Source organism: Pinus tabuliformis, chromosome 2_1 (assembly GCF_031772625.1).
Source record: "Pinus tabuliformis cultivar Carrire ecotype Pingquan chromosome 2_1, CPIR1, whole genome shotgun sequence".
Lineage (NCBI taxonomy): Eukaryota > Viridiplantae > Streptophyta > Pinopsida > Pinales > Pinaceae > Pinus > Pinus tabuliformis.
In genome coordinates, this window is record NC_142299.1 from 346,763,911 (window position 1) to 346,791,510 (window position 27,600).

The following is a 27,600-nucleotide window of genomic DNA, read 5'->3' on the forward strand; positions in this document are numbered from 1 at the left end:
GGAGGCCCAACATGTAATCCATGGAGATGGATTCCCAAGGTCGACTAGGGGTAGGCAGCAGAGTATAGAGGCCTTGCTTCTTGATGGTCGATTTGGCAATGGCGCAGGCAGTGCAGGATCTAATGTACTTCCCAACATCCTGTCGAAGATTCAGCTAGTAGAAATACCTCTGCAATATTGCCATTGTTTTCTCGACCCCGAAATGGCCAACAGCCCGACTGTAGTGCGCTTCTCAAATCATCTTGGCTCGCTCTCTTGAAGGAACACAAAGGTGTCTTAGGTGGCATAGCAAGTCATCCTGGAGGTGAAAATCTAGAACTTGCTGACCCTCCAAGAGCCTCTAGTATGGGTGGCCGAACTCTGGGTCGCTTTTGTAGAGAAGTGGCCAATCAGAAGCCTCATGCGCACAAGAGTTGAGCACGGTGGTTAACGCCATGATCGGTGGTTAGCTAAGGCAATCTGCAACATTATTGGTGCAATCCTTCTTATACTTGATATTTAAATGGAATTGTTGCAGGTATGTGGACCACTTATGATGCCGATCATTCTGCAACTTCCTTTGCGTCTATATGAACTGCAGGGGTCAGTGATCTGTGTGGATGACTGTTTCCTTCCCCAAAATGTAATGCTTCCATTGTCGGCAAGCCTGCACAATGGAATACATCTCTTTGTCATAAGTGGGATACTTCTAAACTGTGTCTGAAAGTGTCTCAGTGTGATATACCACTGGATGCCCCTATTGAGTAAGGACTGCCCCAATAGCATAGTCAGAGGCATCTGTCTCGATCTCAAATGGTTGTTGCAAGTCTGGTAAAGTGAGCACTGGTGCAGAGCAGAGGCGATGTTTCAACTCTGTGAATGCCTTCTGTTGAGATTCAGACCAAAAGAATTTTGCTTTCGCTCCTCCCTTGGTGACTTGACTCAAGGGCCAAGTGATATGAGAGAATCCCAACACGAACCTACGGTAGAAATTGGCAAGACCCAAAAAGCTATGGAGCTCTGTCAGAGTGGTTGGGGCTGGCCAATCCCGAATGACTTGGATCTTGGTTGGATCCACATGCACCCCTCGTTCATTAATAATGTATCCCAGATACTGAACCTGGGTCATGCCAAAAGTGCATTTCTCCAAATTGGCACACAGCTTGTGTTGTCGTAGTGTTTGGAGAACCTGTCGGATGTGGTGGAGGTGCTCTTCCCAACTCTGGCTGAAGATCAGGATGTCATCCAAGTATACCACTACAAATGAGTTGGTGAATGGTTGCAAGATGTCATCCATCAGCCTCATGAAGGTTGCAGGAGCATTCGTCAACCCAAAAGGCATAACCAACCATTCGAAAAGGCCCTCCTTGGCTTTGAAGGTAGTCTTCCACACATCGGAGGGTTCGATTGGTACCTGGTGATAGTCAGACTTCAAGTCAATCTTGCTGAAATATTTTGCCCTCTTCAGTTGGTCCAAAAGGTCATCAATCCGTGGGATCGGGCACCTATTCCGAACAGTGATCTTGTTCAGCGCCCGGTAGTCAATACAATCTCCAAGTCCCATCCTTCTTCTGTACCAACATGATCGGGATCCCATATGATGATGAACTCGGACGGATGTGACCTTTCTGCAGCAACTCCTGAATTTTCCTCTTGATTTCGTCATTCTCCAGAACAGAGCACCGACAGATTGGTCCATTGGGCAGCGGCGAACCTGAAATCAGATTGATGGAGTGCTTGACTTGACAGTGCAAAGGCACCCCTGTGGGGGAGGTGAAGATGTCCTCGTTCTCCTCCATGACCTTGTTCATCTGTTGTTGTTGTGCGGAGGGGCCCTGTCTAGAGGTCATGGCCACTGTCTTCTTCTTTCCCTAAGGGCATATCATCAGGAAAACAAATTTCCCGGTTTTGGAAATGAGCTTATTGCATTGTTTTGCAGTAACCAAAGAGATGGCGGTGCTTGTACAACTTATTTCCTAAAGTAACAATAACAACATGTGGCCTTGACTCATACACAACATGTCGCTTCCATAAGTATGGTTGGCCTAATAATACATCACAAACATCAAGGGGAGCAACGTCACATTATACCTCATCCGTGAAGGGCTTGATGTTGTATGGAAGGCGACACTGCTGGCTCACGCGAAGATTCCATCCTTGGTAAAGCCACCTAATGGTGTACGATTGTGGATGTGTTATGGTTGGTAAGCCCAGTCGCTTCACGACCTCTGCCGAAATGAGGTTCTTTTGGCTCCCGCTGTCGACAATGAACTGTAGTGGGGAACCCTCTACCCACATCTGGGAGTGGAAGAGGCCCCTGGATCTTCGGGTTCCTTCTTCTGGATCTCCGTGGTGGCAATTGTGGTGTTGGGCTCCGCATCGATAATCTGCTTCCCTTTTTCATTCCCCTTGTCGCGTTCTGACTCAGAGTCATAACATGAATATGATTCAGAAGCCTTTATCTCGGCCACCAATGACTGCTTGGATCAACACTCACTTGTGTTGTGAGTGGAGCTCTTATGGAACTCACACCACTTTCCTGTGTCCTTCGGCTTCGTGGCGGTGTTCTTTGCTTACGGCTTTGGCAGGTTGTCCTGGGCCGCCTCGCCTTGTCCTTTGTTATGTGGTTTGGGGCCACCTTTCCCTTGCTTTGGGTTCGCAGATCCAAAGTCTCACTTCTTCTGTTTAAACTTTTGCTCGATTTTGACCGCATATCGGTATGTCGTGCCGAGCGAGGAGATGTCCAAGAATTCCATCTCGTCCTAGATGTACCTGTGCAGGCAACCGAGGTACTTGAGAACCAAATGCTTCTCAGAATCCTTGATACCCAACTTCGTGTGAAGGGTATGAAAAACATTGGTAAACTCCAGCACATCTTGGTCCCTTCCCTGTCGCAGCGTTGTCCACTTTATGTATTTATCCTCATAGCTCCTGACAAGGTAGTACTGCTCCTTGATGGCATCCTGGAACGAGTTCCAAGTGGGTGCGGCTAAAAACAGTGAGTTCATACTTTCATCCTTCTACTCACAGTAGGTTTCCCACTAGTTCTTGACGTGGGGGGTTGCTTTGAGAAGTGCAAAGGTGATCTTTTCCCAGGTGGAAAAATCATGAACGGAAAAATATCCTTCTAGCAAATTTAACCATTTATCTACAGCGTCTACATCTATTTGACCCTCAAATATGGGAATGTCAAAGTTAACTTGTACCTTAAGGGATGTGGCGCTTCTAGAGTAGCTGTCGGAAGTAGATGCGTCGCCCCTGGGTAGCCGTTGAAGGATCTGGCCAAAGTTGTCCATCATCACGTTCCTTTGTTGCTCAAGGGCTTCCTCGAGCAAGATTTTGATAGGATCTCCTGCCCCCTCGTCTTTCTTTTCATTTGCCATGGAGGGTGTCAGGATTTGCGAGGCTGATCTTGCAAAGGTTCGACCAGTTCAAGCCCTAACTCCTTATATCCCAACCTCGTTGGAGACATGCAAAGAAAAAAAGAGAAAGAGCATATCGCTTTGATACCACTGATCCAGATTTAAACAGGAATGCAACAAATTACAGATATAAAGATAAATACAAAGATGTAGTAGAAATAACACTTCATTTCATTAATATCAAATACTGAAATATGCTTACAAACAGAATGGAAATAAGACTAGCTCGAGCGATGGTAGCTTATCTCTGAGAAGAGATGTGGCGGCTACATGCCTTTGAACTGCATTACAATGAGGCTCAAGGGCCTTTTTATTATTGAATAATAAGAGCAAACCCTAACCCGAGGAGATGTGACACCAAGAGTTTATGGGCCCAGTTGGGGTGGGTTGCACAGCCAACTTCCAGGGGCCGCAACTTGGTCATATTATCTCTGTTTGATGCGCATGATAACCCATTGGAAAGTTCTCTCGAGGACTACGACAGAAAAGGCAATTTTATGCAAAAAAACGTCGTTTAGGACCTCAAAACAACTCCGAAAGTTTAGGACCCGAAAAACTGCTAAAAGTAGTAAACTATGCTACAATTAAGGAAATTGAAAAACTAAAAGAAACAATCGTGGGGGTCTAAGTGGAATTGACGGGTAGCCACTAGAATCCACCTAGATCACTGGTGGAGGAATGTGGACCCAGGTGGGAGAAATGATGAATAGGGTAATAATGAATGGAAAGAGGGCAATATAAGCGGATAAGGGAGCGTGACCATGCAACCAAAATCGGGGTTTCCCATGAAATACCATCCCCAGAACCAAATGGTCAGTAAAAGAAATCCCACGGGACTAGAATCCAACGTTAATTCCTAAAAGGGGTATAGGGGAAAAAAGCACAGAACTAGCCCATTCTTTTTACTGAATCCCCCCATTAATCCATGCCCAGAAGAGTTCATGATAAGCAAACTACAACACTCAATTTCCAAATGACAAGGCATACCTTTAAATTTGGGAGGACCACCTTCAAACACACAATCATGGCAGATGGGCGAGGGACCACAAGGTTGGCTCAGTTGGTGGAGAAACTGGCATAATGAGCTAGCTGGTGGCTGCAAGGGGTTGCTGGCTACCGACTGAGGACCATCTTGGAGAAAAAAATTCTCCTAGGGATATTACTATGAAAATTTCTGAAACCTAGAATCCTACTATAACAACTGATAATATTTCTTCTATTTGCTAAATTAATTAAACAATCTATTTGGAGTTTCGTAAAGCAAATATTGAAACATATACGTTGCAGCCTTCACAAAACAAATACTATAGAAAAAATTAATGCTGCAAAATTAGAGAAATTCTAGCGCACATAAAAATATTGGCATAGTTATTTTTGGACAATTGTCCCCGGAATAAGCCAATGTGGGAAAACCAATGCAACAGATGAGGGTTACTTTATCAATTCTTTAGCAATAATTCAAGTACAAGAATTCAGACAGCAAAATAGAGGAAAAATACTGAGAAATTTAGTGACAAATTTCTCACTCTCCACAGTGACTCCCTAACCTCGAGATGGACCCTCTGCCTATACACTCGTGTCTCTGTGTCACCCTCCGCGTAGTGACTGCGCAATGCTCTAGTGAACTTCATCACTCCTCACGTTGTCTCTTCCTAAATTCATCCTACACTTCCCGGACCATCGTTGATACCCTCTCTCTCTACTGATACTCTCTGGCTCTATCTCCTCTACTGAAGTTCAGCCACTAAGAAAATCGATCTGCCTGGGCAAATGAGTAACTACACTCGTGTATCTTCCGTCTACCCATCGACTTCTTATAATCCTCTATTGGAGCACCAACGGCCAAGATTAAAACATAATTCGATGGACCAGATTATTTCCATGTTGATCCGTGTGAGTTTCTAGAACATTCACACCTTAACTTAATTAACTCTAATAAATAGTCATATTCCCTAAGTTTAGACTCAGGAAATATTTAAAAAACGACTAATAATCTAGTTAAGTCATTTCTAGGTGGAATTTCTAGAAATGATTTATGGGTTTGGGAGAACTCGTGTATTCTAGCCTCTCCACAAAATTTCATGGCTAGAACACATCCGATGCTACAAAAACTAACACTCCCTCTTAGCGAGGAAAGTGTTCTAGTGCTGCAACTGTTGCCACAACACATTGTCTCTGCACCATCTCCAGTCACACTGCCGATGTCTGGCTACTGCTACCCACCAACTACTGTGCAACTCTGATATGTGTTGCATTTGTGCTACTTCTGACCCTACTATATTGTTGCCAACTACTGCATCTAAGCTACAAATCCCTCTCATTTGTTGCTGTTGCAACTAGGAATCCATCTGTTTCTGCAACTGAAACGAGTTCTCCACCATACCCATTTGTTCCCTGAACTAGATGAACTTAGCTCTCCCTAGAGCTTTTGTGAGTATGCCTACTACCTAATCTCATGTGGGAACATACTACAGTTGGACTGCCCCACGCTGAACGTAAGCCACACTCCCGAATATCCTCAAATGACTTACTTCAAGCTTCTTTCCTGTGAAGACCCCCTCTGGCGTTTTCTTCCCCAATGCTCTATGAGGTGTTTTGTTTTGGATGTAAATCGTTGTGTTGCATGCCTTTGCCCATAAAAATCTAAGCAAATCGTGGTCATACAGCATAGCTTTTGTAGCCCCAACTATTGTTCTATTCTTTCGCTCTGCTACTCCATTATACTGAGGAATATATGGAGTTGTCAATTCTCTTTTGATGCCTTCCTTTCCGCATAAGTCTGTGAAGTCTTTATCTGTGTATTCTCCGCCATTGTTTGAACGTAGCACCTTGATCTTTTTCCCTGTCACATTCTCTACGAGAGGCTTGAACTCTCTTAATCGATCAAAGACCTCATCTTTGGTCTTTAAGAAATAGATCCAGATCTTCCTGGAATGATCATCAATAAAGGTGACGAAATATTCACCACCACTAAGAGCTCTAGAGGACATAGGGCCGCAAAGATCTGAGTGTATCCATTCCAACATGCCATTTGCTCAACTGTCAATTCTAGGAAATGTTGCCTTTGCATACTTCCCAAGTACGCATCCTCTACACACATCATCGTGCTCTGTGCTGAGAACTAGAACTCCCATTACAGTTTCTCTGAGCATCCTAAGTGCTCCATGGTGTAAATGTCCCATTCTCCTATGCCATGGTTTGTTTAGCTCCTTCTCACTGCTATTATCACTGCCTATCAGTGCCATTGGAGAATCGAGTTGCAACCTGTATAACCTGTTGCTTCGAGCTCCAATCTGTCTCACCTTCTTCCAGCTAGAGTGTTTGACATACACTTTCTTCCTCACGAAGTGTACATTGTACCCCTTGTCCTGTAACTGGGACACTGAAATCAGGTTCATACCCAATCCTAGCGCATGCAATACATTAGTAGTGTTGGCGTTGGTTCCTGTTTCTGTCTGAAATTCTATGGTGCCTCTCCCTACCGAAGTACATTTAGTTATGTTGCCCATAGTGGTCTAGAAGTCCATATGCTCCTCCTAATAGATAGAGAAATATTCTCTAACCCCTGTCATATGAGTTGAAGCTCCACTATCAATATACCAGACACCAGATGATGTTGAACTTGCCAAGCATGCGAACTCATCCTCCAACTTGGAAGATAATTCTGAGGCTTCCTGACTGTTGATTCTCTCCATGATTTTCTGTGTTATTTCTCCTTTCCTTCCTAACGCTGATTTTGTTGTTGCAAAATACTGCGTCCCAACTGGAAATCTGCTCTGCAAAAAAATATTGATGTTCACTCTACCTCTGGCAATCCTCGACTTCTCTGTCGACTCTCTCAAAGAAATAGACTTTTCCTCAAAAACTGACCTTTCTGGCCAAGGGGACTGTGCAACCTCTAGGGTTTCGAGCAGCTACTTACATAGTGCTACGAAGCTCCTTCTCCTCTCTGCAACTAAGCTCTCCAGCTTCTATATGTGCTCTGATACCATGTGAAAATTCTAAAACCCAGAATCCTACTGCAACAATAGATAATATTTCTTCTATTTGTTAAATTAATTAAACAAACTATTTGCAGTTTCCTCCGACAAATATTGAAACATATACGCTGCAGCCTTCACAAAACAAATACTGCAGAAAATTAAATACCGGAAAATTAGAGAAATTATAGCACACATAAAAATGTTCACAGTTATTTTTGGACAATTGTCCCCAAAATAACCCAATGAGGGAAAACCGATGCAGCAAATGAGGATTTTTATTTTTTTTGTAAGCTTCGGTAGGACCCACTCTTTTTACAACTTTTTTACAACCTCATTTTACAACCTCCGCAGGATTCGAACTTGGGTGGGGGGTGTGAAAGCCATCCGCCCCAGCCATTACATCATGCACATCATGTGCGCAGCAAATGAGGATTTCTTTATCAATTCTTTAGCAGTAATTCAAGTGCAAGAATTTGGACAGCAAAACAAAGAAAAAATACTGAGCGAAATTTAGTGACAAATTTCTCACTCTCCACAGTGACTCTCTGACCTCGAGATGGACCTTCTGCCCATACACTGGTGTCTCTGCGTCACCCTATGTGCAGTGACAATGTAGTGCTCTAGTGAACTGCGTCTCTCCTCATGTTGTCTCTTTCTAAATTTGTCCTGCACTTCCCAGACCACTGGTGATACCCTATCTCTCTCTCTCCTACAACTCACCCTCTGGCTCTATCTCCTCTACTGAACTTCAGCCACTGAGAAAATCGATTTCCCTATGCAATTAAGTAACTGCACTGGTGTATCTTCCATCTAACCATCGACTTCTTCTTATAATCTTCTGTTGGAGCACCAACGGCCAAGATTAAAACATAATCAATGGCCCAGATTATTTCCCTGTTGATCTATGTGAGTTTCTAGAACATTCACACCTTAACTTAATTAATTATGATTAATTAGTCATATTCCCTAAGTTTAGACTTAGGAAATATTTTAAAAACAACTAATAACCTAATTAAGTCATTTATAGGTGGAATTTCCAGAAACGATTTCTAGGTTTTGGAGATCTCATGTATTCTAGCCTCTCCACAAAATTTCATGGCTAGAACACATCCAATGCTACAAAAACTAACAATTACCCACAAAATGGTGGGTAACGTCTAGCTCCAACTGGGACGTAATCCCTCGAAGAAGTGAGTGAAGCTACTCGAACGAGAGGTCATGAGAACTCCAACAATCTCTTGGTTACCGTAGACCTATCACCTGCACATATAATAGATGGAAAAACACGGGGCAGCATGCTTTCGCGGTGTCTCATGATCACACATGCTATATGTTAGGCCATAAAATCAACAGAAAATAAAATATGCAAATATGCATCTATCTACCATGAGAAAAATCATATGACGTTATTTATAATGAGAAAATGAACATGCAATGCATCCTACCGTAACATGCATATGTTAAGGCTAATATTAAGTGTAATCATAAAGTCAGTGCAACCAACATATGATCACATCAATATACATATGCCTACCAATATGACTACTCATGTAGCAACCCCCAAATCAAATGTGGACATAGTCACACGGTGGATGAAGCAGATGGGAGGCGGGAAAACATGATCTCCATCCGAGGTAAAGGGAAGTCCTAGGAGAAAGAATACTGGTAAATCTAGAGGTCCCAGGCCTTCCTTCTAGGTACACAATGGGGGAATGAATGATCACTCTCAAGAACTCCTCATCACAATCATTGTTTGTAATATCATGCTTTGAGGATGTCCCACGGCTGTGATGAGAGGGGAACGAAGGGTGAGAGAAAGAAGAAGTGCAACAAATAGGTCGCTCAATGTGATGGTCACATTGGAGATGGGAGGTCGTGGAGTGATCATAATCCTGAGGATGGGTCAAAGGGGATAAAGAATATTCAATGAAGGGCTCTTTCTTGACACCATATTCAGAAAGGGGAAAATGGGCATGGTCACTCGAGGTCATATCAAAAGAGATGAGGGAATTACTTGAGGAAGACTCAAGGTGGTGAACAAGAGGGAAAGGCAAAGGGGAGGGCGAAGTATCATATTCAACGGGATTTCCTTCCCCACAATCTAAAGGCTCAAGTGATTTGAATTCATAGTCATAAGGTGGGCAAGTGGGAACCTCATTTCTTTCCTCATTATAAGCATCAAAGATTTGGCTTTTGTTAAAAGGAGAATCAATCGCTTCCAACTGTCCTTCTTCATGCAAGGAAAAATAATTCTCCTTCCCAAGGGCATCGATGGATATGTCATTACAAGTAATGTCCGGGATAAAGGAAAAACCAATCTCAATCTCATCTTCCCTGTCAGTATCATAAATTGGAGCACAATCAAATTAGGGCCCACAAATCTCCCATTTCTCCTTTCCAATGCGGAAATAATCTCCAATGTCATTCTCCAAGGAGCTCACGGGATCACCTTCTTCAAGTTTTTCAAAAGGAGAGTCATCAAAAGTGATATCCTTGAGAAAGGTAAGGTCAGTCTCGACCTTACTTTCCAGAACTTCATTATCCTCAACACATGTGCTCTCAAAATCATCTTGCCTGTCCTACAGCCCCAATGAGGACTCATCTTCCTGCTCATCACCGAGGTCCTCAAGGTCATCCTCATCTTGGTTGGTTGACCAGCGGGACCTCTCTTCTTCTCTCTTCTCTTGAAGAACAATGGCTAAGGTATTTGTTGCATGATTCTAGTAGTATGCTTCTAAGAGGAGAGCATTACTAGGGTTCTCTTTATATTAACATTTCATCTTATGAAGCTTCACTTCATCATATAAGCAGGGGAAAACTTCATTAGAATTATATTCCCTTATTACCTCCCTCCATGACCTAGTATATTCATCCATTCTTTCTTGCGTGACTTGGAGGCTCATGGGATCCAATTCTTTGTCATCCTCAAAGGAGGTATTTTCTTTCACCTTGTTATTGATGAGGTTATCCAAAATGTTCACAGCACAAGTTATGTGAGCAAGGACAAGGAAATGACTAGGATCTTCTTCATAAGCACACGTTACTATGTCAAGTTGTACTTCATCCGACCTATAAAACCTGAGCATGAATTCCATATCTGTGCTCTCCAACATATTTTGAAAAGATTATGCATATTACACTACTTTCTTTTGTAGCTCTTGAATCTATTGGTTATTGAGATTTTCAAGTATAGGACCAAGAGAAATCTCCATTCTCTATGATTTTGCATGTTAAGATTATAATGTAGTCGCCAGGGTGAATGAAAGTGCCTTGATAGATGCTTGCTTCACCCTACAAGCATTAACTTTAAATCCAATGAAGAACTAGGGCTTCGTTCTTCCAGTGGAGTCACCAATAATGATATGTTGATATGTTGTACGAGGAACAAAACACACGTCTCATGTCCCCGACGATGGCACCAAAATGTTACCGCTCAAACTAGCAGGGGACCTAAGGGGAATCCCTAAAGGGAAAATGCTAGGCTAAGGGCAACAAACAGAGTCTTAACCCACTGTCGCCTCAGCTAAGGCTCCCTTGTATTTATGGACTTTCACTGATGGGAGGAGACCCAGTATGTGTGGAGTCACTAATGAAGGATAAGTCAATGGATATGAGTGACCCGAATAACCGTTTCCCAAAATTTGAAGGATAAAGATCGATTGCTTTGTAAGCAAGGTACTAGGTAATCTAGAGAAAAGAAGAGAGGATTTGAGGGTCAGGTTTATGGGACAAGACGTGTGAAGGAGTTTACTAAAATCCTTGTTAGAATTGGTATCCTGGATGGTTCTTGAAGAATGGTCCTTTGAAGGAGCGGGACCATACAGGGCCAAGTGGACCCGGTCTAGGGTATGAGGGAGATATGAAACAATCAATGATATTCTTACCCTAAACAAGGTGGGGAAGGATCAAAGAAAGTATTTTCACTCAATCATGTTGTTTTGACCCTGTGAGTCACTAACCTTAGCAATGGCAAGGCAAGTTTTGATCCCATAGCTAGGGCTTGACTTTTCTTCCAACTCCACTATCGAAATGGCTTCAAATTTGGAAGAGCTAGAGGAAATGCTAGCGCAGGAGACCCTAGGAGATCAAATTTTTTGATGGCTAACCTTGCAGCTTTCATACTTCGATATGCAAGAGGAATGGCTTGTCAAGGTCAAATTTTACCGCTAGGAGATTTTGCTCGCATTACATGGCCCATACGTTGGAGGAATGCTTTAATAGAAACAAATTCTAAACTATTAAGTGGTAAATTAGCCCTAGAATAGTGAAAATCCCAATCCAGCATATATGACAAAAGTAAACAAGAATAACATCAAAATGTGCGTACTTACATGTAATAAAGTATATCAAACCATTCACAATTGACAATAAAGAAGCTCCAAGAGAAGATAGACCAATATCCACACATCAAAACTCATCCATAAAGCTCCAATTCATCCACTAAGAAAAAGTGTGAAATTCTCAAGAGAGAGAAGAGATCCAATCCAAAGTGATGAAGTGTCCTCATGGGTCTCCAAACAAATCGAAAATGTTGTAGATCACCTACAATAGCTAGGATGATGGTGTAGGTGATGCCACATCATCATGGAAGTCTTGGATCATCTTCCATGTGTATTGTAACATTGAAAGGAATATAATTAAAAATGAAGCTGGTAGTCCCAATTTTGGGATCCAGGGGAAAATCTGTGTATATGTGTTTTATGTGTTATGCTCTCGCATTGTTTATTTTATGTTCTTAGAATTGGTATGCAGGTAATTTCTTTACGAGGTTAAAACCTACATCCTCCTCGTCCAATAAGTGAACCACGATCAATCTCTGAATGGTTGTGGGGATCCATGGAGTGCAATCTGTTGTTGTGGAGGTCCATGGCTTTCAACGCTCACCCTACATGTGCCAATGTAGCCCTCTCGAGGATTAGGACCCCGTATAGGGAGACCAAACCTTAAATGGAAACCATCTGCAATCTTGCATAAGATCCAATGCATCCCCTAGCCTTCCAGTACAACACGTCATTAGAGAAATCAAGTGAATGAGATTACCTAATCATGGACCACAGATGTGGACTTCATAATGTCTGGCTCCGGGATGTGCCAATGTCTCCTAAACTCGAAATGAGGTTAACCAAGCATCCTATTAGGTGGTTTCTACTTCTAAAGAGGATAATATACTCAAGGTACATCCGTCAAGAGGTGGTGGCATGTGGCAGATAGGTGAATGAAGTAGGGAAAGAGAAGGGGCATCCCTAGGTCATATGTTGGGGTACAAGGGTAGCTAACAAGAGGGAAGCCCACACTTGGGTTTCTAATATGTAGGAGGGAGAAATCATGGTACACAAGGTGTTCTGGCCTTGACTTTTCCACCATTTTTTTATGCCTTTTGCCTTTTTGTGATTTTCTTTGATTAACTACCCGGGGCTCAAGGGGTTAGAGCATGATGTATAAGATATAGCAGTGAATTTCCCCTTTTAAGGTGGGGCAGTTCATCAGCCACTAGGGGTTGGGACAATCATGGGTTCCTATATGATGAAAAGAGCTCATAGGACCTATAGGAACCAGGGTGATGGCTAGTAAAAGAGATCCCACGAGACTAGAAGCCAAGGTTAATTCTTAAAAGGGGTCTAGGGGACAAAAGCACAGACCTAGCCCATTCTTTCTGCCAAATCACCCCATTAATCCATGCCCAAAAGTGTTCATGATAAGCAAACTACAACACTCAATTTCCAAATGACAAGGCATACCTTTAGATTTGGGAGGCCCGCCTTCAAACATATGATCATGGCAGAAGGGAGAGGGACCACATGGTTGGCTCAGGTGGCAGAGAAACTGGCATAATGAGCTAGCTAGTCGCTGCAAGGGGTTGTTGGCTGCTGGTTGAGGACCATCTTGGAGAAAAAATTTCTCCTAGGGATATTACCCACAAAATGGTGGGTAATAGTCCACATTTGTTGAAACTTTGGGATGAAGTTGCGACTTGAAAAATAAACTTTTTGAGGCCCAAAACCTGCAAAACCACCAAGAATTCAGTGCAGAAAAATCAAAGATGGATTTAGGGAAAACTAAGGCCACAGGACCAATGCTAAGCCAAGTAGGGCTAGCATTGGGCTAAAAATTTCCAAGGAAGGTTAGCGCTGGAGAGAAGAGGCCTTGGAAGATCTAACGGCTAAGGGAAAAAGCCCTAAAGGGTTGTCGTGGGCCCCACACAGGCCACGGCCTAGGGTAAGAAGTAGGTTGAGCGCTTAGGGAGGGCCCTAAGGCCTAGTGGCCTAGAAAGCCTGTCGCAAGCCCTTAGAGGGTTGTGGCTAAGGGAGAAGAGGGGAAAGGGAGAAGAATGAGGGTTGAAGAGGAGAGGCGGGCTAGGAGAGGGTCGAGGGCAAGGGAAGTGCCTCTAGGGCCTGCGGCAAGGCCTAAAGGGGAGGCCGAGAGCCGTAGGGCTTACGGCCATGCCTGAAAAGGGCAAAATGGATGATGCAGAGGCCTAAATGGTTGATGCAGGGCAAGAGAAGGAAGACGTTGGCCCTTGGAGGGTTGGAAGCCTGGATCCGGGCCCAGGAGGCCTAAAAGAATGAAACCCTTGATTCAAAAAGTAAAAATAAAATAAAATAAAATTTAAAAATTTAAAAAAAAAAAAATTTAAAATTTAAAAAAAAAATTATCTTCCAGATCTAAATCTTGCAGCAAATTTTCCAATGGCTAACCCTGCAAAAAAAGAAAAATGAGAGACTAGATCTTACCCTCAAGGGCCTAGATCTAGCTCTATTCCAGCGTCTTCTCTTGATTTCACCTGCAAAAAATTGATATAAAATACCCAAAACCCCAATTAGCCAAAATTATTTACAAAATTATTTTACAAATATATAGGAGCTTTAAATAATTTTTTGAGAAAAAAATTATGGAATTTTCTTTGATAAATGGCGAAAATATACTTTAGAAACCCAATGCACACTATAGCCTTAGCGAAGATTAAATCCACCACATAAATATTTGGGATCCAAGCAAAGTTGGTTCTTGCGCACAGTTTGTGAACTTGGAGACCAAGAACTGAAGTACCTACACACACTATGTATTTATCTCAAGAAAATCCGTTAGCACTCTGCCGGTCCTCCCTTTGAGATATTCTTGAGAGCCCGACCAGATAAGACAAGGTTATCACTTCCATACTTGAGTAAGCTATTGGCTTACTGGAGTAAGCAGAATGGGATGAAAAAAGAGGTATACAACAATTCTGATTTTGCATGAAGATCATTCATTTTACTACAGAATGAATTCATTGGGGAGGGTGGTCCAATCATATGGCAAATCAAATCATCTAAGACTAGCTCAAAACTATCAATAGAATGACTTTATCTCCATCTAATGAAAAAATAGATCTTATCATTTACCAGCACAACATAGGTGTAATGACCCACCTACAACTATAAATAAAATACGAATATTAGCATACATATGAGACCTCCATACGATAGCTATGTATGCATGGACCCGCATGTATCGCACTATATATAGGTTGGTTACTACAAGAGGAGATATAATTTAAGGTAATGAATTAATACCTCACCAGAATATCATATATATCAAATTAGGTAGGTAATATGTATACCACCTTAAATACATACATATATATATATATATATGATAAATCCTTAAACTAAAAGAAAATGTTAATTTTAATTTACAAATTAAATTTAAAATTAAAATTAATAAAATAATAATATAAATTAATTAAAATTATAAATTAAATAAACCAAATTAATTTATTAAAATAATAATAAACTTTAATCAAATCAAATTTACATATCCAAATAAAATCAACAAAATCAAATGAGATTTGATTTTATAAAAGTTACACGTAACAAAACAATGACACGGAGATGGGAGGAAGGCGGTGGACAAGGAACTAAAAGGAAGAAGGAAATCTTGAGGAAGGGGAAAAAGGAGAACAATTTTTAACACAGAGGTACAAACAGGAAGGAGTCTTGAGTCTTGATTGTGCTAGAGTTTTTGGGCACAGGGGATCAAATTGCTTTGATTGGAAAGCATTCTAAGACTAAGTACCTAGGTTGTACCCAGTTCAGCAGGGAGGTTTTGGTCGTTTTGGTAATGTAGCCGGAACAAGAATTGCAGCAAAGCAGACAGGTTGGTATTCATTAGATAAATTGTTTTAAATTCCGTATTTAAATTACATATTCTGGTATTTTGAATTTAGGGCCCTTACAATAGGAAAGCCCATAGTTAGTACATACCACAAATCAAAGAACATGGAACACATTGAATTGCTCCCCAAATTCTTTATTATGATAGAAATAAAAGTTCCCAGCGAGACAATAGTGTTACATCAATGCTTCAGCAGCAATTTCTTAGCCAAAAATCAGATGTCTAGAGACTCAAATGACTCTCTAATTTATAGATAAATCCTCCAAGTGGAAAAATACCGGTTAGTTTGTTTGATCCTCGTCAAAATAATTTCAGTCGTCGAAAAATACTTTACATCTTTAAATCTTAGTCGTTGAATTTTTATTTTTGAAGAATTTTCGAATGTATCATTTAATTCCATTTTTATTAGCTCAAAATTTATTATTTTGAGCTAATTTCTTCAAAAAATTGACTTTGACTTAACCGCCAAGGTCCAAGGGTCCAATTTTTTTTAAATATCCAATATTACCTTAGTGGAGGACCTCTTAAAATTAATGTTTTTAAGACCCACGAATTTTTCCAATAGGAGAATTTAATTTTGACTCTAATTAATTAAATTTCTGGCTTGGGATTTTAATTTAATTTTGCCAAAAAAATTAATTAATTGACACTTGAGGGGATTAATTATTTTCTCCACCCTCTAATATTTTAACCATGGTGTCTAAGAATGAAGGACCATGCATTAAAATATTTTTTACATGAGATTTTTTACAATTCAACCATCAAAGGGGGGATCCCTGTTTGGCTTAGACCCTCAAATTACATACCCAATCTGCGACACAATATGATTTAGTAAACCAAGTGACTTATAATAAAATAATTTAGCCAATTAGCTTAAATTATTCTCAAATCACTTTTACATAAGAGTCAACTAGAACACTAGGAATCACTTAAGACTTTGACGAAGAACTCCACCAACGATTTTGGGGTGAGGCTAGAGGGAAAAACTATGCTGACCATCTGTGTTTACAAACAGAAATGAATTAGTGAGACGAAAAACCTCCTAGGATGAAACTCTCACCAAAATAATAGGCTTACCTAGGTGGTTACATACATTCATGGTCTTACTAGAATCATTTACATCACATAACTTGCAAAATGGGTATATAATGACACATAAACTGTTGATAGATGATCCAATCCTATTGAAAAAATTGGTACTTCCGCTTCTTTAGAACTTCGACAAAAACTGTGCAATAGAACACGTCTGATGCTACAAAAACTAACAATGTAGCCCCTCAATGGAACCTCTAGCTTTCGTGTAATCTTACTTAATGAAAAAATCTTAGATTAAATCGGTTAACACAATAAGCCACGAAGAAAAAAGATAGTAAAATCCAACCCACAAAATGTAAAGAATACAGAGGTTTGAAAATGAAGTTATTTTATTAATGTCATTGATCTCAAAAAACAACAACCTTTTGCTAGAGGGGAAGCCAACCTTTTATAAAACATTTTCTAATGGCTAGATAACAACTAATTAGACTCCTCTAGAAAATAATATTTACTAGTCATCCACCTGTGAAGACTTAGTAATTTATTAAAATATTACATTTCATCCATGAGTTTGCCCACTAAGGGGTTGAATTGAGTCAAATTCCCTTTTGAAATCCAAAGTTCCCTTTGCTTGTGGTCTAGAAGACTAGGAAATGAAGCACAATACCCTCTAAAAGTTCAATGTTCCACTCCAATGGCCCTTTGGAAGTTCAAATTGGTCCACTACAACTCAACTTGCTTGAGAAGTAATTTGATTTGGTCCAAAAGATGACTTTTTGACTTTGTAACAGCTAATCACTTGTATCTTCTCTAACTTCTTGGTCCACTGGGCTCCAATATTCCACTTTGACCCTTAAACGACTACCTTATCCATTATAATAGCTAGTTGACTTGACTTTCCTTGAACAATAACTCGACCTGACCACTGTGACATGAGAGCTCTAATGCCTTGATGAATTTGCTTCTTCTACCACCTAGGTTTGTTGTAACCTGCCTTGATTTCATATGGGTCTCGTTTTGCTTTTCCTCATCTTGCCCTATGTTGCCACATCATCACCTCAACTGCCATGTCATCACACCCCCATATTGGTTCTCTAACACCTTGAGAAATTTGAAGAAACTAAGACTTGGGCTTTGTTCCTCCTTGTCCAAAGACCACTTCTGACGTAATACATACCTGAAACCTATGTCACATGGTTCGGGTTCAAGTTCGGGTTCGACATTGATTAGGTTCGGTTCGAGTTCGAATTTTTTTAAGAGGTTCGCCATTAGGTTCGTCTATATACATTTTCTATATATGTACATATATTAAGTTTAAAATGAAATATAAGATAAAATAGTAAAATATAAACATCAATAAACATAAAAAAAAAATGGTACCGTGAACATGGAAATTCCAAGGATAGATTACAAGCTTGATATGTAACATGAGGTTATGAGTTTTGATCTATGGACTTGTTCAATGGCTATGAGGTTCGATGAGGTTCGTCGAACCTCAAAATTTTTTTAAGGTTCGCCAAAATTCAAACCTCAAGGTTAAAGTTCGACGAACCTTGTGACATAGCCTGAAACTACCCAAAGTTAACCTTGTTCTAGCACCTCGAAACTATAATACTTGTTGACCAACTTTGACCAGCTATAACTTGACAATGCCTTCACTGTTTGGGAAAATTCTACATGGCATGTCATCCTCTCATTAAGCCAAACAATATGGGACCAAGTTGACTTTTTGACTTCCAAGATCACTTGCACTGGGAAATGTGAACTACCTCAAGAAAAAGGGAAAGTTGTCTTTGTGAGACTGCCATGTATGAAAACTATCTGAGAGATATCACACCAAGGCCAAAACCACATACAAATTCAATAGACACATAACCATGTAGTAAGACATAGGTGCACTTTGATGTTCATTGAACTAGCCCATATATTGGTGATCAACCCTACAAAAATAGGCTCCTTTAAAACCATGATTTTTCAAGTAAGTCCATCCAAAGCCCCCCAATCCCTATCCAACACAAAAGGAACCAAAGATGAACCCAAAGGTACTATCCATGGCTAACCAACACAAGGTCTAGGACACCTAATACAAGATCTCACATGGTTGTTACAAGGCTTTAACTTGTGACCTTGGGCTTAAAATGGTGTGAAATGTACGGTAAAACCATGTATGCACCCCTGCTGACATGAGGGGTAACATAGAGTATTTAACCTAGTAATTCTTGTGTTATCTAACCTTTGAGATCTATTAGAGAAGCCTCCCCTCTGGGGATAATATCCATCCACAAAACAGCAGGGGAACAGTTACTAAGGTGACAATGGTGACTGATCCCATTGTTACCCTTAATCTAGAGTGCTTAGTGAGGCTTTGCACTAAGGTACTAGATTTTGTGGAAAAAGGGCCAAACATATGATTACCCCATTTCATATTACACTTAAGCTTGTATTGGCGCTAAATTACAAGAAGAAATGACTTGCATGCATGTAATCATAGATGTCTAACTTGAGAATAAGTGCCATGCCATCTTTTGACTAAACAATTTTGGATAGAATAGTTGTACCCTTTGAATTGTGTTGAATCTTAGCTTATGGGCCATATCTATCTTTATCTTGTCTTCTGTGTTAAATAAATGAATTTAGGAGTACAAGACTCTCTACATATTTCATCTGTCGTTATCTTTGATTGCATTGACATGTTTTCAATTTCCTAATAATATGCCATGCCCATTTTTATGCAAATCTCAACAAAAGTACATAAGCAAGTTTAAGCTGATGGTTGCATCTGGATACCTCTAGATCTTGGCAAACAATAGCTAGTGCAGCTTCTTATACATGTGACAATTTATAAATAAGCTAGAAACAATACCTCAAATAAAAATATATTTCTGATACAAAGGCAAGTCCCTATATTTCCACTGTAACATGACCAAGATCCTATCAAAAGCATCGATTTTGTTCCATTTGCACATTTGTAAGGAATGCTTTATCTTGTTTTGATCATTCAAATCAGTCCATATATTGTGTTTTCTATTCTAAATACCTCAGGGAAAAAGAACACCCAACCTCCTTTGGAAAGAGTTACAAACAGAAAAAATAATGCAGATGACAAAGAAACATACACTTTAATGTTTCATTTGACCTTTTGAAGAACCTTCCCCGGATACATATTTTAATTGTTTACTAGTTTTGAGAAGAAACAGGAAAACAAGAAACTGCAATGTTATGCATCAAGTACAAACCTTGTATTCTAGGGAGAACATAGAAAACCTGGCCCCCTCGAGCAAGTTCAAATCTGATAGCAGAAATGACCTTTTCTTCACTATACTCAGAAAGGTGAGTTTTTATAGCAACTCTTTCAGGGGGCGGAGTTGTTATCAAGCTGCGACAGAAAACCAGTAGTTAGCACTGAAAGCAAGGAACATGTGCATTAATTTCACTGAAAAATGTCATTTTCTTTAAAACAAAGGTTATCTCACTGCCAGAAATTGCAAAAAAAATGTACGCCATAAACCCGGCACTGAAAAAAGCACCAACTCAAACAGATAAGATAAGATAATTATATTAATGTCCAACAAATGACCACAAAACAAGGTCAATGGAACTGAAGAGTACAACCAGTATAAATACAATGTGGGAGTGCAAAAACAACGCATAGAAATGTCAGAAGTAATATAAAGAAAGAAACCTATATAGGAATAAACATCAGAACATATGTATAAATGTATAAAACCATGACAAAGTACAACAAATGTCCTGCGGAATTTTCACGCAAGCATGTTTTCCAATAGCATTATTCCTAGACAGTCTCTGTGAAAAGAAAAGGGGAACAAACAGGTAAAGGGTAAATATAAAAAGCAAAGTAAATAAAGATGGCATTTGCTATACTAGCTACTCTGCTATTTACTAGTTTAATGGTCCTGCAAAATATAGCAGCCTCATCTCTGGATACCTATACCTATATGACACAACGAAGAGTTTCCATTCTAATGCACACCAAATATGAACACTGCAATGTACATCCTGCACTGATGACAATGCACAACTTTGCACCTCTAATACACTGACCAATTTTGAGTGCACATATACAAATATCTGGAATGAACCCCTCTTTAACACAACTCCTCCAACCATGGACTTAGTCAATGTCTAACTCCTACAGGGATCACATTCTAAATAAAAACTGTGTCTCGGTTGTTAATGCTAGAAAGTCACTAGGAGGTCAATGAAAAAGTAATACCTATGTTATCCTGATTTTCTTGTAGATAGGTTATTCATCCCCTTAAGATAACTAATGGGTCCTTTAAGTTTGATGACATAAAAATGCCCTAAGATGGTCAAAATCAATACAAATTCATCTTTCTCTAAAGTGTTATGATCTCATAAGAGGAAAAACCCTATTAGCTATGACAGTTTAATAGTTGAATCTAACAAAACCAGTGAGATAGAATATGTTTCAATTCCTTCAATTGCATTGACACACATATAACCAAAAAATAAGAGAAGGTGGTTATATGAGGAATAGCATAGTCTACGAACTAATTGGATAGGACTAACTTAAGAAATAGCCACTTAAACATTAAATACCATCTAGTGTTATAAGAATCGAATCGGACCAACTGGTCCGACCGTTTGAGGCAAAAAACGGTTCGAATCGGTGACTTGTATCGCTTCTGTCCGGTTGAGTATGGTAAAACCACGTAGAACGCAGCAAGTGGGGCCTGTTTTGCTTTTCTTCTTTTAATGTTTGTCTTAGCTAGGCACTAACCCATAATAGGTGCCTAATTCAAGCATATGGCCCTACTATCGCTATGCATTTCATGGCAATGTTAAATTCTTAAAGTAAAAGGATGAAAATGAAAGATAAAGTGACATTTATCTTTCATTTTCATCCTTTGACTTAAATTTTTAGCATTACCATGAAATGACTCAGGATGTTTGAGAGTGGTTTTTACCTCATTGGATTTCATATGGAGAAAGTAGAATGTTAAATCTCACTCAAAATCCAGCAGACTTTACAGTTTTCCAGGATTTCAAGATTGGGTGGATTGCAACGCTACATTGGATTTTTTCATGTACGAGGGTATGTAACAAGTATTTAATCAAGAGCAACAACCCCTCTATGTACCTTGATGTTAGTGGCATTGGTTATTGAACTCCTCTATCATGAGCTTACTAAAAATAATAAACATCACTCAAACAAAATCTTGACTTGACATGCTATGATTTTTCTATCTTATTTTAATGCTTAGAGGGTGATATTGATGTCGAAGATCCCAATATAGGCAATGATTTTGATGATATGTAGGTATGTGTTATAGCATAATTCTTTTTGGATGATAGTGCAAGGTTACTTGGGAGCGGGAGCAGAAGCGGGGAGCAGTAGAGGAAGCGGGAAGCAATAGCAGAAGCGGGAGTAGGGAGCAAATTGGGAGCGGATTTTTATATAATATATATTTTTGTATATTTTGATGCATATATGTCAACAAAAGCTTTTAGAATGATGAATTAGATATAAAAAGCATAAAAAACATGGATAAACCATATAACATCAATCATCTAGAAGTTATAATCTTTATCAACCACGTCCACAAGTTACAAGCTCTCATTTATATAACATGTAAGGGTTCACATAACCAAAATAGCGTCAAGTGCAATCCATCTTTGAATCGAAAATACATCAACAAATAGGCTCTAAATGGCCCCTAGCATCCAAAAAAATCATGCTACAATAGATAGCTACATATCATCAAAATCATTGCCTATTTTGGGATCTTTGTCATTAATATCACCCTCTCAGCAATTAACATAAGATAGAAAAAACGTAGCATGTGAAGTCAAGAGTTTGTTTGAGTGATGGGCACAGTTTAGTAGGGTCATGATCATAGTTGCAGGAATCGCCCCCCCCCCCCCAGATCCTAGGCCGGAATCGCGTCCCGTACGGAAGCGTTCCGGAACCTCCAGACGAAGCGCGATTCCAGTTTTTATGAAGCGCGATTCCGAATTTTTAAAACGATTCCTGGTTTTTGGGTTGCGTTGCCCCCGATCTGCACTTCGGAGGGCGCTTCGGGCCTCCGGAAGCGCTATTAAAATCATGTTGTTTGCACGTTGGATTCCAGATCGCTTACGATAGTGGTGGAGTTATGCGAGCATCTCCATGAGGAGTTCTGTAATGAATTATAATTCTCAAAATCTAAAGGTTATTTATAAGAATACGCACTATGTTTTACATACATTCAAAGCATCGTCGAGTTATTGAAACTTCACGGTGTGTAGCAAATTATTGTTTAATCCATAACTTGTCATCAGATAATAAATTTGATAATTATTTTAATTGTTTATGTGGTGTGTTTAAGACACAACATTGGACCTTGATTCCTTACTACAATTTTTATGGGTTTGATGGGTTTTAATATGATTGGTAACTGTAATGATGATCTTTCATTGACAGCCACAAAGTTTCTCATATAGAGAAATGCAATACCCTAACGGAGAGACCTATATCGAGCAATGGAGCATGGCTCAGAAATGAATAGTTATCTTCTTGCGCATATCAGTTATGGTGTTGTAGCTTCTCTGTGAAAAAATTAGTAAGTCCAACTCAATACACAATAATCAACAGAGCATAATCATCATATAGGCTATGTCAACATAGAATTGTTGTTGTGCTATTAGTTTTATACGGCTATTATAATTTTCTATATTGACTGATGTTACAAAACACACCAACTTGTTTACAGATACACTATCAACATAACATGATTAAACATAACATGATTGACCGATTTAAATTTTATTTCTATTATTATGTCACTATGGTAGGCAGTGATAGTGATAACACCAAAGTTTAGTTTTTTCGTACTATACAATTTTTTTTAATTTTTTTTTTATGATTTTCAAATGCTAAACCTTAGTTTCAAGTAGATCATACCAAATAAATAGGCTAACGTATACGTCAACTTCGAATTATCGTGTCATGGTGCTCCAATTGTATAATGTACTTGTTTTCAATTTAATAACATGATTGTCGTATACCGGTTGACATGTGCTCAACAACGTAGGCTTACCTACATCTACTCTATGCTTAAAAATTTGATGTATGTTTGTAATAGCTAGAATATAGATGATTGTTGTACATACTAGTAACTACAATGGAATCATGGATGCCATATCTATCTTGATTTATGCAAAAATATGCATGTTTTCATGTCTTCTACAATTAATTTGGTATTTGGGATGTTTGTTTTGAGTATAAATGCAAAAAAATATAAAAAAATATATATATATAGCAGACGCTTCCGTGGACGCTTCGCTTCCTAGATTTTTGGAAAATGACGCTTTCGCGCTCCTGCTTCCGCTTCGCTCCCGCTTCGTGCAACATTGGTCATGATAGAGGAGCTTAACAACCAATGTCACTAACATCAAGGTGCATAGAGGGTTTGGTGCTTTTGATTAAATACGAGTTACATACCCCAGTACATGACAAAATCCAATGGAAACATTACAATCCCCCCAATCCTAAAAAATTGATAAGTCTGTTGGATTTTGAGTGAGATCTAAAATTCTACTTTCTCCATATGAAATCCAATTAGGTCGGAACCACTCTCAAACACCTTGAGTCATTTCATCGTAATGTTAAAAATTTAAGCAAAAGGATGAAAGCATATCAATACTAGGGCCACAGGCTTGAATATTAGGCTACCCTACTTAAATAATCTTGTTTCTTTGAAAAACATTTGTGTATGTAACATCTTTGAGATAAAAAAATTGCAAATAAACCAAGGAGAGGATTTTTTTGCAGGAGCGAATTTCGGGAGCACACTCCTGAGGTTGCTCCCAATTCGCTCATGAGTGGAGCACTCTCCAGGAGCGAATTCGAGGGGGGGAGTGGGGGTGCTCCCCCGCAACCATGTGTTAGTGGCCATGTAGAGCTTGTTTGATGATGTATTTTTGGTTTAGAGATGGATTGCACTCAGTGCTATTTTGATTATGTGCACCCTTACATGTTATATAAATGGGAACTTTTGCTTATTTGTCTAAAAATGGTTTGGATTCACATGAATATATATGTTTTTCTTTAAATTTTGAATATTTTATGTGTTTTTGGTTGACCGGTTTTTTGGTCCCGTTTTTTTTACCAATTTTCGTATGGTTCTAACCGGTTCCTGATCCAGGGGTTCTACCGGTTCAATGACCAATCTGGTTCTGATAACTATGATACCATCTACATGAGCCCATGAGTTTCCCAAGGCCTTAGATTAAAGTCCTTAATCATGGACATGAATGTGGAAAAATAGACCAAACCTAAACCCTAAAACCTTACATAACAAATGTGCATATATGCATATGACCAATTTCTATTTATTTGCAAATGCCCACATTCCCCCACAAATAAGCACGACTTGTAAAGCTTCCCTTGGGCACAGTGCTCAAGGATCTCAACCCCGACCCAAACTCAACTCTCACCCCCACCACCCTGTGAAAATTCGATGATCCCGAATCCTACTATAGTAACTGATAATAGTTCTTCTATTTGTTAAATTACTTAAACAAATTATTTGTAGTTTTCTACAACAAATTTCAAAATACATACATTGCAGCATTCAAAAATAAAATTATGCAGAAAATAAATACAAGGAAAATACTAACACATATATAACCACAGTGAGTTGTTTTTGGACAATTTTCCCTGAAAAAACCCAATGTGGGAAAACCGGTGCAGCAAATGAGGGTTTCTTTTATTAATCTTCAGCAATAATTTTTGTACAAGACAAAATAGAGGAAGAGTCACGGAGAGAAATTTACTAGTGAATTTCTCACACTCCACAGCAATTTTCTGACCCGGAAGAGGACCTCCTACATCTTTCGCTGGCCCTTCTTTGTCACTCTTTGCGCGGTGACTAGGTGGGCCCTGCGTCAACCCTTTTGTTGTGCCGACCTGTGTCCTCCTGTTGATTTGGGGTAGCATCGCGGTGCTGTAGCCACGAAATTTGGTGGAGAGCTTGGGGCACATGAGATATCCAATACCCAAAAATGGTTTGGGCAGATTCTAAACAGTTTAGGAGATATTAAAATAATTAATATTTTTAATGGAGTCCCTAAGTCTAAACTTAGGGAAAATAAAATATTAATGTGGATTAATATGAAACTATGTTAGAATGGTCCAAAAGACATGGATCAAGCCAGATCTAATCTTAGTCGTTGATTAGGGACTTAATCTCGGCCGTTGATATGTCAATAGGAAAAGTATAAGAAGAGGCTTGAGGGTCACTTGGAGAAGACACCAGAGTGATCAGTCATTCTATTCTCTAGAGTGGGGTTTGCTAAGAGAGATAGAATTAGTGATCGGGAGTTGCAGCTGAGGGGCATTGAGTACAGAGGGACAAAGAGGCAGAGATAGTACCGGGAGAGCAGCGCAATACCCGAGGAGAGTGACCTAGTAGCAGCCAGAGCTCACGCAGCGCCACGCAGAGGTAGTCGGGACTCGGGAGTTGCGCAGAGCCTCAGAGAGGCCAGCATTGCTGACGCAAAGGGCTAGAAGGCTGACGTAGGGCCTCCTAAGGCTGACGCAGACCCTTCCGGGGTGATGCAAGGCTAGCGCTGGGCAGAGAGGGGCTGATGCAGTCCAGAAAAGGCTGACGCTGGGGTTTCTAGGGCAGATTGGAGCTGAGGAGTTGCCGGAAGGATTATCCAGAGTTTCAGCCAGGAAATTTGTCACAAACTAAGAGGTATTACTGCCAAGGAAATTCTCTGTTGGGTAGGCCAGTTTCGGCACTCAAATTGTACTTTGATATTGCTTAATAAGAAAACCCTCAAATAGTTGCATTGTTTTTCCCACATTGGGTTTCTCCGGGGACATTGCTCCAAAAAAAATGGTGCCATTTGGTGTGATTGTTTCTGTTTCTTTCAGTGGTTGATCTGTAATATGTTGAGCATGCACTAGTGTTTATTTTTCAGTATTTACATTGTAAATAACTTGTTAAGTAACAGAACAAGTAGGTAGGAATAAATCGGATAAAATGCATGGAGGGTTTCTAACTAAGTAGACTTAGAAACTTCAACACCTCCTCTGCGCTGCCTCCTCCAAATTTGTCCTACACTCTCAGACTATGCTAATGCCCCCTCTCTCCCACCTGCAACTCACTCTCTGACTCGATTTTCTGTTGCTGAACTTCAGCCACTGAGAAAATCGATCTGCTTGAGCAACTGAGTATCTGCCCTAGTGTGTTCTCCATCTACCCATCGACTTCTTCTTATAATGTTCTATCAGAGCACCAACGGCCAAGATTAAAATATAATCGATGGCTAAGATTAACTAGAAGTCAATCCATGTCTTCTTCTAGAAGATTCTCACCATGACTTAATTAATACTCTTTAATTAACCAGATTTCCTAAGTTTAGGCTTGGGAAATCATTTTAAAATGTTAATTATTTTAATTCAGTCGTCTCTAGGTGGAATTTCCAGAAACGATTTCTGGGTTTCGAATAATACATGTATTATAGCCTCTCCACAAAATTTCGTGGCTAGAACACATCTGATGCTACAAAAATCAACACACTCAAAACAACGCCCTACATTATCGGGACAATATTTCGCACGAGTTTGGACTAATTGATATGTTCGTATGCACGTTGCAACATGTGTGTATATTCAATTTTTAAAATAGTTTATTAATATATACTATACAGAAAAGCATATACACACATATACAATATACTTATGCACCCATACCAATGTTACCAGACTCGGAATCGGCAATAAATCGGCGAGGCAAAAGAGCGAAGAGTTTTAATCGGATCGGGGAAAAATCGGGAAAAAATCGGTGAATTCAATAAATAAAGATATATACATATTGAATTAAAAAAAACATTGTTCATTCATATTCAACAAAGCCATGTCCAGACTCCAAACAATGCATAATATCAATAGATGTCCCAAATATCATGAATGAATAAGTATCTCATATATGTTATGAGTCCAAACATGATCCAAAGTACTAAGTCCTAAGTCCTTACCAGTGACTACATAGAACCAG

General features: G+C 39.6%; 1 protein-coding gene across 1 annotated transcript in view; it reads right to left on the reverse strand.

Moving 5' to 3' along the window:
- The window catches only part of LOC149200278 (DEAD/DEAH box helicase), a 418,917-nt gene that overhangs the window by 150,560 nt on the left and 240,757 nt on the right, over positions 1 to 27,600 (reverse strand). Inside the window, exon 6 of the mRNA XM_089402651.1 lies at positions 19,807 to 19,946. Within this exon, the coding sequence (XP_089258777.1) occupies positions 19,807 to 19,946 (140 nt within the window). The remainder of the gene's footprint in view (positions 1 to 19,806; positions 19,947 to 27,600) is intronic.